Here is a 13021-nt window from a genome sequence, read left to right as displayed (position 1 = left end):
CTCAGCTACCTCATCTGTCAAATGGGGATTAACTGGGAGCCTCACGGGGGACAACCTGATGACCCTGTTTCCACCCCCGCGCTTAGAACAGTGCTCTGCACATAGTAAGCGCTTAACGAATACTAACATTACATTATTATTATTATTATTTAAGTGCTTACTACGTGCCTATACGCGTCCCTGTCCCGCACTTAGTAGGAGGGAGAACAGATATTTAATCATCAAGGTAAAACACGTGAACCCACACACAACAACCCTAAGTTGGTCAAAAGAATGTAAATTCAGGTGTTTCGGAGGAGGATTTAATATCTACAACTTCACCATGCAATTTATCTCTACTTAGAAACCTCCTAAGAGGTGACAGTAAGGGCTCTTGTTCCAATTCCCGTTAAAAGGTTATTTAAGCAATTGAACTTCTTTAGGATTACCTTTTTTTTTTCCTAACGGAACTGGCAGGACAGCCAGGAACAGAATTAAATTAATTCTGAACTTACAGGAAATATCAACATTGTGGTGAATGAATTTCAAAGACTGACTAGTAACCAATTTTGAATATTGTATTTGTTGTCTAATGAAATGTTAAAGTTTTACATTTAAAAAGGTACAAGAAATGTACATAGTTCATAGGAAGAATAAGCCACAAAACTAGGGAAGGGAGAAATGAGCAAATACAATCAAATCTCATGCAAGATGGACAATTGTAGCAGTGAAGAACCTCACGTTCATGAAAATCACGTTTAACTATTCATTCATTCATTCAGTAGTATTTATTGAGCGCTTACTATGTGCAGAGCACTGTACTAAGCGCTTGGAACGAACAGGTGGGCAACAGAGAGAGACGGTCCCTGCCGTCTGACGGGCTTACGGTCTAATCGGGGGAGACGGACAGACGAGAACGATGGCGATAAATAGAGTCGAGGGGAAGAACATCTCGTAAAAACAATGGCGACTAAAGGTCTCGACCAAAACCAAACACCTGCACTAACCATTCCTTTCAACGTCACATCGCACTGCACCTGGACAGCTGCTTCTTGTGGAAGAACAATCCATAGTTTCTCAACAGCATTTTATCCAAAAAGACATAAGGAAAACATGCGCTTTAGAAGAACTGACTACTAAGAGTACGTAATAGCAGTCGTTTCACACTTTCGACCCACCCTTCGGCACGTTCGCTAGTTTCCGTGCTTTTTGTGCACAAATCATTTTCCTAAAAAGTGTGAAAAAAAATCTAAATTTAGCATGATGCACGAGTACTGATTTACCATTTAGCACAAAAGCATCCAGAACATTTTGTAGAACGTATTTTAGTCGACGAAACACTATTATCTGTAAATGGGACGTAATAGTGCTAATACAGTTCTATAATTGAAAACGTTTACCACCTCAAGAGACGCGTAACATTATATTTCAAAAGAGGGCAGTGCCAAATTAAGTGCATAGCATTCAGCTCTGAAATCCAAGTGTGAAGTACTTGACTTCTGGGTCCCAGTGAAAGACCTGTAATAACGACTGCTGGCATACAGGGAAATAAAGACCAGATTCCCGCCAATCGCACTGCCCTCCCTGAATTCACCGAATGCAAGGAATTTAGAGACGAGGATATCTGCTCTATCCAGTGTCCCTGCGCAAGCTGGAGAGGGAGAAGATGCTACTAGACTTGAAGGACAGCAGATTACGAAGGACAGAACTAGCAAATAAACTCAAGAATTAAACTGGCTTAGTCCAGCAATCTGCTGAGCAGCTGTTAAATGGCACCTACGTTATGGGAACAGATGCAAATCATTAAAAATAATTAAGCACGTTAAACGGTGAAATTAAACCCTGCCATATTACACCCCAACCATGCTAAATTCTACAGTTGCTACATTAAATAACATTTTTTTAATTGCATGCTAATAAAAGAGCAGCATAAGTTTAGCTTCTATGAGGCTGTTGGGAAAAAATAATGATGATAATAATTATGGTACTTGTTAAGCTCTTACTATGTATCAAGCACTGTTCTAAGCACTGGGGTAGATACACGTTAGGTTGGACACGGTCCCCGTCCCACATAGGGCTCACACTCTTAATCCCCATTTTACAGATGAGGTAACTGAGGACCTAGAGAAATGAAGTGACTTACCCGAGGTCACACAGCAGACAACGTGGCAGACTCGGCATTAGAACCCATCACCTTTTGACTTCTACGGCCCTACTCTATCCACTAAGCTGTGGAATGGAATGGAATGGGAAATGGGAATGGAAAATGGGAATGGAAATGGAATGGAAAATACAGGACCAAATCAGCTCCAATTAAAAAAAAAATTGGAAAGCATTCCTAAGTAGAGGGGAGTATTAATGAAAAAACATCTCATCAGCTGCACTGTATAACTGCAATTGTACTTCTCACTAGGGTAACTGTCTGATCAGCTTACAGCCCTATAGGATGTCTTTTAAAGCATCCTCTGTAAAAAGGGTTCCCGAAATTTCAATCAAGGAACGCCACATAATAGGAGAGCACTGGTTGGAAAAATAAATTTCACACACATCGAAATTCACCAGTCGGCAAATACGCCACGTATTGTATACTAATATGTCTATATATGACCACGGCATACCTCTTTTCAGTTGATATATGCATTTGAAAGTATCCATTTAAATGCACTAAGCCATGGTACTCTTATGATAATTTCTGATAAATACTTGGGACCAATGTGCCAATGAGAACTGCATTTGGGAATTGCTTCTCTGTCATTTCCAACAACTCTAGACAAACTAAATATCTCTCTGAAGACCTGATTTATTGATAGAAAGAGTGCTCGGTAGTCAATGGAAAGAATAAACTTTGAGGTGAGAAAATTTGCAAAACCAATCAAGAAAGTAACTTTTTTATAAAAATAAACTTTTGTTAGAAGAATTCATTTTTGGTCTGAATCCTCACAGTGCTTCACTACGAACCAATACTGGCATAGCTTCTTCCACGCAGACAAGATAAATATTTTAAGTCACCGATCACCAGTCGGCCAAAAGACTCACCCTAGCAACTCCGGCGATAATGAAATAGTATTCGGGTGCCTATTTTGTGCAGAGAGTTAAAAGAAATGATCTCCGTCCTCAAGGAGCTTACAATCAAACGGGGAAACTGCACAAAAGAAATTACAGATAGGAAGAAGAGAATGGGAAAAGGTCTTAGTGTTTAAATCTTTAAACATCAAATGCTTATAAGAAGTTCTTACGGTCAGAAATATTTGGGGGGATCGTGAGTGTGAAAGTGTCGAGGTGGTGATCGAAAGGATAGGAGCTGGGAGAATAAAAATTAATCAGAGAAAACCATCAGGAGGAGCTGGAATTCCCGAAGGGCTTTGAAGGGAAGAGGCATGGTCTGGTGGATTTGAAGGTGCAGGGTGCATTAATCACTGGTATTTATTGAGCACTTTACTGAGTACCAAACACCGTACGAAGCACCTGAAGCTAGCACTTGAAGCTAGCAGGAGAATCAAGAAAGAAATACAGTGAGAAGGTGGCTTGAGAAGAACAAACAGTACAATCTTGGCTACAGAGGGAAGAGAGAATAGAGATGTAAGAACTAGAGAGTCCACCGAATGCCTTAATTTGGAGAGGAAAAGGCAACTATTAAGGGGAACAAAGATTTAGAGCATTATGATCCTGGCAGAGGCGTCAAGCACGGACCATCAATAGCTCCACAGGATTACCAAGGAAAATGTTGGGCTTTTCCAATCTCCCAACCTCAGCATCCTACCCCGTATCTCACTTTGTCCTATTTCTTCTCCTCTGCCACTCCGGAAGGGCACACGAGATTCCCTAAAGTGTGTGAAACCTGACGGCAGAGTGAAACGAAAAGAAAGGAAAAAGCCCGGGATCAAACCGCTCCCTAGTGCATAAACTCTCAGGCCAATTAGGAGGCAGGTTCAAATCAGTATATCAGCATCTATCTCCCCGTCTGCACAATTCCAACATATTGCTTCTAGCCTCTCGATGAATTGTAACGTAAGGTTTCAATTGTAAATTTACCTAGTAATAGTCATTATCGCTGTTAAAACGTCTCAAAGACGATTTCATTAGGTATTTTTAATTTGGCATCTGTCATCTATCTGCACCAAGTCAAGACTTCTTTTCTTATTTTTTTCCAATATGACTTCAGGCAAGTAATTCCGTCTCTATTCACTTCGTCTTATACACAAAAATGACTTGTGATGTATAACTTTATTTACGAAAACTACTTAGGTTTCACCACTTGTAAAAGTTTCTGCATACCTTTCATTCATTTGAGGTGTCTAGGGTAAAAGTTCTACATAAAGGCTTCTTATTGTTCTTTAAGAGGCATCCACAAGGGATGAATTATTTTTTACTTAAGTGGAAAACTGGGGATCAAAATGTCAGATACACCACATAAGCAGAGAGACAAATATCGACAACTCGGAAAGGATCTTTAAACATGGGTCGTAAGACCGAAGGCTCTAGGGAAACCAGACATGAGCAAACCTTCGGTCCGAGGTCCTCCTGCCATTAAAACGAACTGACTAGTTAAATGCTACCAGAGGGAGTAAGAGGAATTGGTATTAACTTTCCTACATTCCCACGCAAAGGGTGGAGGAAATTTCAACTGCAAAGGGCCGGCGCTCACTTGACACTGTGGTATTCAAGGAGGTCAGGGGTGAACGTCTCTTGAGCCAATAACCTTGGCATTATCCTTGACAGCTCTGTCTCTTTCAACCCCTACACTATCATCAGTCAGTTGTGAAAACCTGTGCGTTCTCCCTCTACCAAAACTCCAGAATCCACCCCTTCCTCTCCATCCAAATTCCCATCATGCCGGTCCAGGTACCGGTCCCATCCCGACTCGACTACCGCCTCGGCTCTCCGCACAGCCCGCCCTGCCAGAACCATCACCCCTCCGGTCCGACCTGCTCCCCGGCTCAGTTTTCCGCAACGCCCATCTGCGTACGTCTCCCCGCTCCTCAAAAATTTCTAATGGCTGCTCCTTCTTCTCAGCACCAAGAAGAAACCCTTGACCATCCTTCCCGCCTCACGAACCCACCACCTCGGGGCCATCCCCGATTCCGCTCTCTCAGACCACTGCTTTCCCCATCTCCAAAGCCCTTCTAAGACCACGCTTCTTTCAGGACCTCTTCCCTCCTCTGCTTCACTTTTGCTGAACTGCTGCTTCAGCCCTTCCATGCTCCCCGTCCCCTCCGCCTTCTGCTCCTCCCCCTTCCCCTCCCCTCAGCACTCTGCTCATTTGTATATATTATTTATTACCCTATTTATTTTGTAAATGAGGTGTACATCCCCTTGAGTCCATTTATCTTGATGATGTCTTGTTTTTATTTTGTTCTGTTTTGCTTTGCTGTCTCCCCCGTTTAGACTGTGAGCCCACCATGGGGCAGGGATGGCCTCTATCTGTTGCCGAACTGTCCATTCCAAGCGCTTAGTACGGTGCTCCGCACATAGTAAGCGCTCGATAAATACTATTGAAAGAATGAATATCATTTGTGCCTTTGGGTCCTCATCCCCATGTAGTACACTTATCTTTACACTCTCTTGGTTCTTCTTACCAGAAGCTTTCCTCTACAGTGTAGGCTTTTTGAGGGCAGGGATTAGTTCTGTTGTACTCTCCAAGTGCTTAGTACAGTGCTCAATAAATACTACTGATTGGATTGGGAAAATCCGGGCCTACAAGTAAAAGACTGACTATTTTGATTATGGGCTTCTTGCTTCTAAAAATCCATGCCTATTCCTTTAAGAGGTGCCATCACTCTTTTGGCAACACTGAAAGAAAAAGATGGAGGAAGGGGAAAGATATCATAGTTGAGATTACAGTAATAATAATAATAACAACTATGGTATTTAAGTGCTTACTATGTGCCAGGCACTGTTCTAAGCCCTGTAAAGATCCCAATTTTGATTCATTCATTTAATGGTACTTATTCAGCACTTACTGTGTGCAGAGCACCGTACTAAGCCCTTGGGAAGTACAGTTCGGCAACAGATAGAGACAATCCCTACCCAACAAGGGACTCTCAGTCTAGAATCAGTCACCCGTGACCCTTTTATTCCGTGAAAAATTAACAAATGGAAAAATACATTGACTCCAACAGAATTAAAGATTCATTTGCCCTGCCCAAAACGGGTGATGAAAACATACCACAGAAACATAACATCCGTATTCCCCAATAGAATTCTTTTCCTGGGGAGGAACCGGAGATGCAGGATACACTAGGACTTGCTGTTTCCAGTCTCCAATATCTACTTCCCAGGCCTTTCATTTCTTCGAGGAGGCTAGAAATTACATTGTCAACACCACAGAGTATAAATTCGGGGGCAGGAACAGTACATTTGACTTTCACTTTCCTTCCAAGCACCTAGCACATTGCCAGGTACACTATAGTTTTACAATAAATCCTAATGAATAGAAGGTGAGCACCAAAGGATCCGTACGAATCCTGCACGGGAGTTGACTAAAGCAGAGCGCCGTTGAGGCCGGAACCATGAAATGAAGCTAACAGCTACCGAGCTCTGGAAGTCGAGACCCCTCGACTCAGGGCAGCTGGATAAGAGACCGGACCGATGAAACACCTGGAATACTGTGCACACGCCAAGTCGGGGAAGAGAAGCAGTGTGGTACAGTGGACAGGGCAAGGGCCTGGGAATCGGGAATCGCTCATCTGCCGAGTGACCTTGGGTAAGTCACTTAACTTCTCTGTGCCTCAGCTAGCTCGACTGCAAAATGGGGATCGATCAATCAATCGTATTTACTGAGCGCTAATTCTGTGCCGAGAAGCGCTTGGGAGAGAATAAAACAATAGAATTAGCAGACGTGTTCCCTGCCCATAACGAGCTCAAAATCTGGAGGGAACTAAGACTGTGAGGCATGCAGGACCGGGACTGTGTCCAATCCCATCACCTTGCATCTTCCCCAGTGCTTAGTACCGTGCCTGGCACATAGTGAACACTAACAAACACCACAACTATCAATTGCTATTACTACTTGGTTGTCACTTCAATTAACGGGAACAAAGAGATCCTACTGTTCATAAAATCCACCCAACAAAACAGCACCATTGGGCATTTTACCGGGAGCTTAGCCCGGCGGGAGAGAGCCAGCCCGAATCAATCGATCAATCAATGATATTTATCGAGCGCTTACTGTGGGCCGAGCACTCTACTCGGCACTTGGGAAAATACAACAGTGTTGGTGGACGTGATCCCTGCCTTCAAGATTCTAATGAAACACCAAAAACCAGCAGTTCAATGAGAAACAAGCTCAAGTGGGAAATGTGTAGCATATATATCCCCATCATCATCATCATCATCGATGGTATTTATTGAGTGCTAACTATGTGCAAAGCACTATACTAAGGACTTGAGAGAGTAAACTACAGGAGTTGGTAGTCACGTTTCCTGTCCACAACAAGCTTAAAGTCTAGAGGGTAAGCCAGACATCGTTATAAATGCAAAATATATGCTCAAAAATTACAGATAAGCATATTAATAATGATAATGACAGTATTTGTTAAGCGCTTACTATGCGCCAAGCACTGTACTAAGCGCTGGGGTGGATACAGTCCCTGTCCCACATGGGGCTCACAGTCTCAATCCCCATTTTACAGATGAGGGAACTGAGACCCAGAGAAGTCAAGCGACTTGCCCAAGGTCACACGGCAGACAAGTGGCAGAGCCGGGATTAGAACCCATGACCTTCTGACTCCCAGGCCCCTGCTCTATCCACTATGCCACGCTGCTTCTCAATCTCTAGACTGTAAGATCATTAGGTATCTCTTCTATTGCACTCTCCCAAGTGCAGCGCTCTGCATATAGTAAATGCTCAAAAAATACCTTGGACGGAATGATGAAAACCAAAGGCCGAGAGAATTGAGAAGTCCTTTTGCAGTGCAACAGCATTTAAATCACTTAAGAACATTCATTAACTGTACAGCATCTTGACTACTTAGAAAATGTCACAACCTACGGCGAGAATCTTCGAACCGTATCAAACGTATGGCTTTGTCATCACTCCAATTTAGGTAGAGAGAACGTCATCGATATTTGGAGAAAACAACTGACAAGTGAACCAATGTATTCCCAAACAGTAACCACTCCATTATCTTGAGCCTGATGGTAACTACAAAATCGGGAGCCGGTTCCAAAACCCAATTAACTTCTTATTCAGCTTCGCTTAAATAAAATGAATCCCATTACACTTCTCCACTTTGAAAGGACTGAAAAACTCAGCCCTTCATTTTCACTGAATACACCTCCTTAAACATTTCACACAGAATCATTTAAAAAGGTTAAGAGAGATTTTAAAGACAACACTGCCCTTTAAAGTATTTGTAGAAATAGCAAAGATTAAATTTCTCTGATGGCTACACACAAGTTTATTTGAAGACTGACAAATTTCATTAATAAATTATTTTCTTTGCTCTATCTAAATATAATTTCTAAATTCCTGTCGACAGAAACTATCGTCAGTACAATTTCTTTCGCTAAGAGCAGCTGCCAACATCACTCTGCTGTCAAACGGGGCTTTCTTAAACGTAGACCATTTCCTCCGGTCTTAGAAACTCTAAGTCTCACCTTCACGTGGTACGTACCCTTCGACATTCTACTAAATTAAAGGGCTAAATTGCACCCCACAGTCGTGACCTCTGAATATTTTTGCCAGCACGTTGACTCTAGAACGGAAAGTTTTTGGATTCGTGAAATACTTATGCAGGCTAGAGATCAATAGCCAGGCAGATAATGACATCACTTTGGTTTCCTTTTCCTGAAAATTAAGTTCCGCAAACAAAAAGCACCGGAAACACTTTTCAGTGTACCCAGTTTTACACACCCGTTCCTAAGCTTTCCAAAAGACGCGAAGGAATACGATCACCACTTCCCCTTTTTCATTAAATTTACTCACTTGTAGTCATGACACTTGGAGGACACGAAGGTATTCCGTGATCCACTGCCCATCTGTAGGCTCCTTCTCCAACTAAAAAGCTAAAAATGCATTTACATAATGAATAATTCTCAGAATTACTATTTTCAACTGCAACATGCCGGTGTTACGTCTAAAAGGTGCTTTTATTCAGCACCAGACGTCGCAAGCGTAAACCAAAGGGTGAATAAACAAGAAAGACGGTAGCCGGTTACTATGATGCACAACCTAGAACTCAACGGCCCCGTAAACATACGTCCATTGTACTGGATCTGGGAATCACGGCTGCTCAACCCATTGGGATCCGTGGCTTAGTGGAAAGAGCCCGGGCTTGGAAGTCACAGGATGTGGGTTTTAATCCCGGCTCCGCCGCCCGTCTGCTGTCTGACCTTGGGCAAGCCACTTCGCTTCCTCAGTTACCTCATCTGTAAAATGAGGATTAAGGCCGTGAGCCCCGTGTGGGACAACCTGTTTAGCCTGCATCTACTCCGGTGCTTAGAACGGTGCTCGGCACATAGTAGGTGCTTAACAAATACCATCGTCATCATCATCAGATGAGTTTAGGGGGCCTGAATTACAGGCTATTAAGCCAACCTTGGGCATCACTTTTAAAATCAAAGTATCCGAAGAGACGAAATATCAAAGGGTCCCTTTACTACTGCTTTAGCGTTACAATACGTCTGTTTAGTTTTCTCCCTCAGATCATCTGATAGCATTTCAACCAGGTCCCCTGAGAAAACAAGCAGTGTGGCTCAGTGGAAAGAGCCCGGGCTTGGGAGTCAGAGGTCAGGGGATCGAATCCCACCTCTGCCACTTGTCAGCTGTGTGACTCTGGGCAAGTCATTTAACCTCTCTGTGCCTCAGTCACCTCATCTGTAAAATGGGGATGAAGACTGCGAGCCTCACGTGGGACAACCTGATGACCCTGTATCTCCCCCAGCGCTTAGAACAGTGCTTTGCACATAGTAAGCGCTTAACACATTCCAACCTTATTATTATTATTATTAAAACTACCATCTAATGACTTGAAAATAAAATAAAAGCCTCAATGATATACTGTGTCCCTGATCAGATACAGACAGCTGAAATTCCCTGAACCTCCGAGGCACAGCCTCTAGATGACAATGACAACGAAGCCAACAATAAGACAACATTTTTCTTTTCAGTAACCTTCATCTGTGTCTCTCATTACCAGGTCCCACAGCGGACCTTCTAACGGGACCGCGTTAGAAACCAAAATATCCATGACGACCTTCCTAGGCGGGATGAAGAGTTGGGCATTTAATTAGAAGCCTTTAATAAAAGAACTAGGTGGTAGATGGCTGTGTCTTACGGAAGGCAGATGGCCACAAGATATTTGCCGTGTATTTCCTGGCAGAAGGGGTTGTTTCTGAGAGTCACCAGGACACAGTCTGCTGATGGCAGGAGAATCAAGTAAATAACCCAGGACATGAACTGGTCAGTCGGCTGGAAAACCAACAGCCCTCGGGATGTTTGAGAGTGCTTTGGGGATAATCCTGTAAATCTCTCTGGGGAAAAAAGCTGGGAAAAAAAAGCCCTAAAACCGCCTAACTCGCTCAAACCAGTCTCAGTCGAGGGCTGCAAATGGAAGACTAGTATATTTTTCCAGTGAACCATCACAATATAGAACATTATGGTGTCGAGCTACAGTTGGCCAGAAATAAAAATGAGGCTCGCTACGTGCGAATCAGACAGAGATTCAACACTGTGAAGCTAAGCCAAATCAGACCTTCGAAATTCACAGCTTAGAGATATTCCCCAGCTGTACCTTTTCTGGTAAAAACAAAACAAAAAGCCTCTCTTCTGAGAAATTGAGTTTTTCAATCAGTCTTTTGTTTCAGGTTCCCCACATCTGTCCTAAGACGTGACTGTGATAAGAAGTACTAAGCCTCCATCACACAAGTACCAAAAACGACGAATTCTAATACAGAAAGATTTTACAAGAATCTAGACAGAGCCATCACAGTAATATCAATATTGGGCAAGCCATCTATCGATACGGGTTTCGCGTCCGCAGCGATGGCGAACTGTCAAAAACTAGGACAAGGGACTTCACGGGATGGGAAAGCTGCATAGAACGGTCGACTTTTGTTCACTGATTTTGCCAAACCTCAGTCCATAATTGCCGGCACCACATTCTGCCTGGCAAAGGAGAGGACATCACAGACCCATTTAATGCTCAAACAGGACCACCTCAAGCGTTTCCCCTCCTGGAGGCCTTCCCCAGTGGGTCCTTCTTTTCCTCAGCTCCCTCTTCTTTCTGTGTCACCTACACATTTTGCTATCAGCATAGACCAAAGAAATTTTTAGACGCTTCCTTGGACTATTGGGTGTTTCGTATCTGTAGTTGTTATTACAATTTTCATTGTCATGCTAAACTAACGATGATTCAACCACGCTCGTTTGGTTAAAAAAAGTTATTAGTCTACGTTCTAATTTTTATTTCTTCTAAACCCAGAATAAAACCTACCCAAAAGCAGAGTTGAAAAACTTTATTTCTTTGGTAGTGTTTCCGCCCTAAACATTAAATCACTCTCTTCCCCAAAAGTGTTTTATACAGGGTGGGGGGTGAGGGGGGTGGAGGGTTCAGTGGTCATTGTCCAATTTTTTAGAACAGGATGCAGAAAAAAAACTTTCCAAACATTACCAATTGCTTAATCCTGGAGTCAAATTTGGGATTTTTTTAAAAAGTTTAAAAGCAGAACATCAAAAATGAGACCTCAGCAATGGTACAAATATCTATACAAACAATGACAAAGACAAAAATTACCACTAATCTCAATTCCGCCTTCTATCCACAATATTCCATTCTATCCCCGGTTATATCAAGTGCACAGAATGTTCCAAGATCAGAGAACAAAGCATGTCTTCCTTTCAGAGGCACGCTATTGCTGATGTGTAACAAATAACATTAGCCTTCTTTGGATAAGAATAACCTTCAAATATTGCATGCATTAGAGACCAAAGGCTAAAGAAAAGTCAAGCAGAACAAAGCAATTACCAGGGAGGAATTCTGCCAGCAGAGAGTTTTCCTTTCTGCCCTTCACACAACAATCTATTTGCAACTGAAACTGGATTCTTGATTCCTGAAAAGAAAATTAGCAGAAAATGGGTACAAAAATGTTGTTTAAAGTCTTCCCACTAAGTTTTGTGGTTATTTTGGCCATCCATCTTTAGAAACACTTTTTATTTTGCGTTTTAATTAGAACCATACGGAGGCATACCCTATAATTACAATCAACAATGTTCAACTCAATCGCAAAAGACTGTAATACTATCTATACCGTCACAACATCTGCAGGTTAAAAGATATGACATTTGAAAAACTGGGTTTTGAAATATTATAATTACTTCATTACTAATGTTCTTCCCATGTTACTGAGTCACTCGAAAGGACAAAATTAATTCCTTGGTTAATTTCTTACAGATCAGATTGAGAAAAAGAAATGACCCAAATGGTGCGACATGTCTGCGCTGATCAAAATGAATTTCTAGCACTGGTGACTTCTAAAGACCCAGTTCTAGTCAAAGTATCAAGTTTACAAAGCAGGTAAAACACTGTTCTTTTTCAAAATCACACAGAAAACCTGTCCCCCAAATGGGACCTTTCTTGGTTTTGTGTTTGGATTATTGGAGTACTCCCAGCAACCAAATGCGTGAAGAAGGGGGAAATTGACTGGTTTAGGCAAGTTTCAAAGAAAAGGACGGAAGTAGCATTCATGTTTGTTAAAGAACATGGAGAAAAATCTGAAAACACTGTAAGGTCAAGAAATGTCAGATATACATCATGGCAGGAGAACTGGAACCCACAATAAATGCCGTTGAATAGGCCACCACTAAAAATTACTGTGATGTCAACGGAAACTGTCTCCAGAAAATATCTATGAAACACTAATGGCAGCAAGTAGTAGTCAAAATAATTAGGGAAAGTGAGGCTTGTGTCTGTGTTTTCATATATTTATTTTTATATTGTTGAAAGCTGTTCTGGAATTGGTAAGTTACATTTTATACAATATTTAATCATTTAAAAATCGTATCAATATTTTCCTAAAACATTTAGTGTTAAGTTTAAATGAA

The 13021-nt window shown here is 42.0% G+C and overlaps 1 protein-coding gene across 6 annotated transcripts in view; it reads right to left on the bottom strand.

The window, feature by feature from the left end:
- Positions 1-13021, bottom strand: part of TASP1 (taspase 1) — a 121672-nt gene that overhangs the window by 87034 nt on the left and 21617 nt on the right. For 4 of the 6 annotated variants that reach the window (XM_029071868.1, XM_029071869.1, XM_029071871.2 and 1 more), the window contains 2 exons: positions 11946-12030; positions 8906-8985 (listed from right to left, as the gene is read on the bottom strand). The exons of the other annotated variants lie outside the window; for them this stretch is intronic. In XM_029071868.1, coding sequence (XP_028927701.1) covers positions 8906-8985; positions 11946-12030 — 165 coding nt within the window. The remainder of the gene's footprint in view (positions 1-8905; positions 8986-11945; positions 12031-13021) is intronic. 6 annotated transcript variants of the gene reach the window in all.

The sequence above is a fragment of the Ornithorhynchus anatinus genome, chromosome 9 (genome assembly GCF_004115215.2).
Source record: "Ornithorhynchus anatinus isolate Pmale09 chromosome 9, mOrnAna1.pri.v4, whole genome shotgun sequence".
In the NCBI taxonomy this organism is placed as follows: Eukaryota; Metazoa; Chordata; class Mammalia; order Monotremata; family Ornithorhynchidae; genus Ornithorhynchus; species Ornithorhynchus anatinus.
Note: the sequence above shows the minus strand (reverse complement) of the source record. Positions and strands in the feature narration are given on the sequence as shown.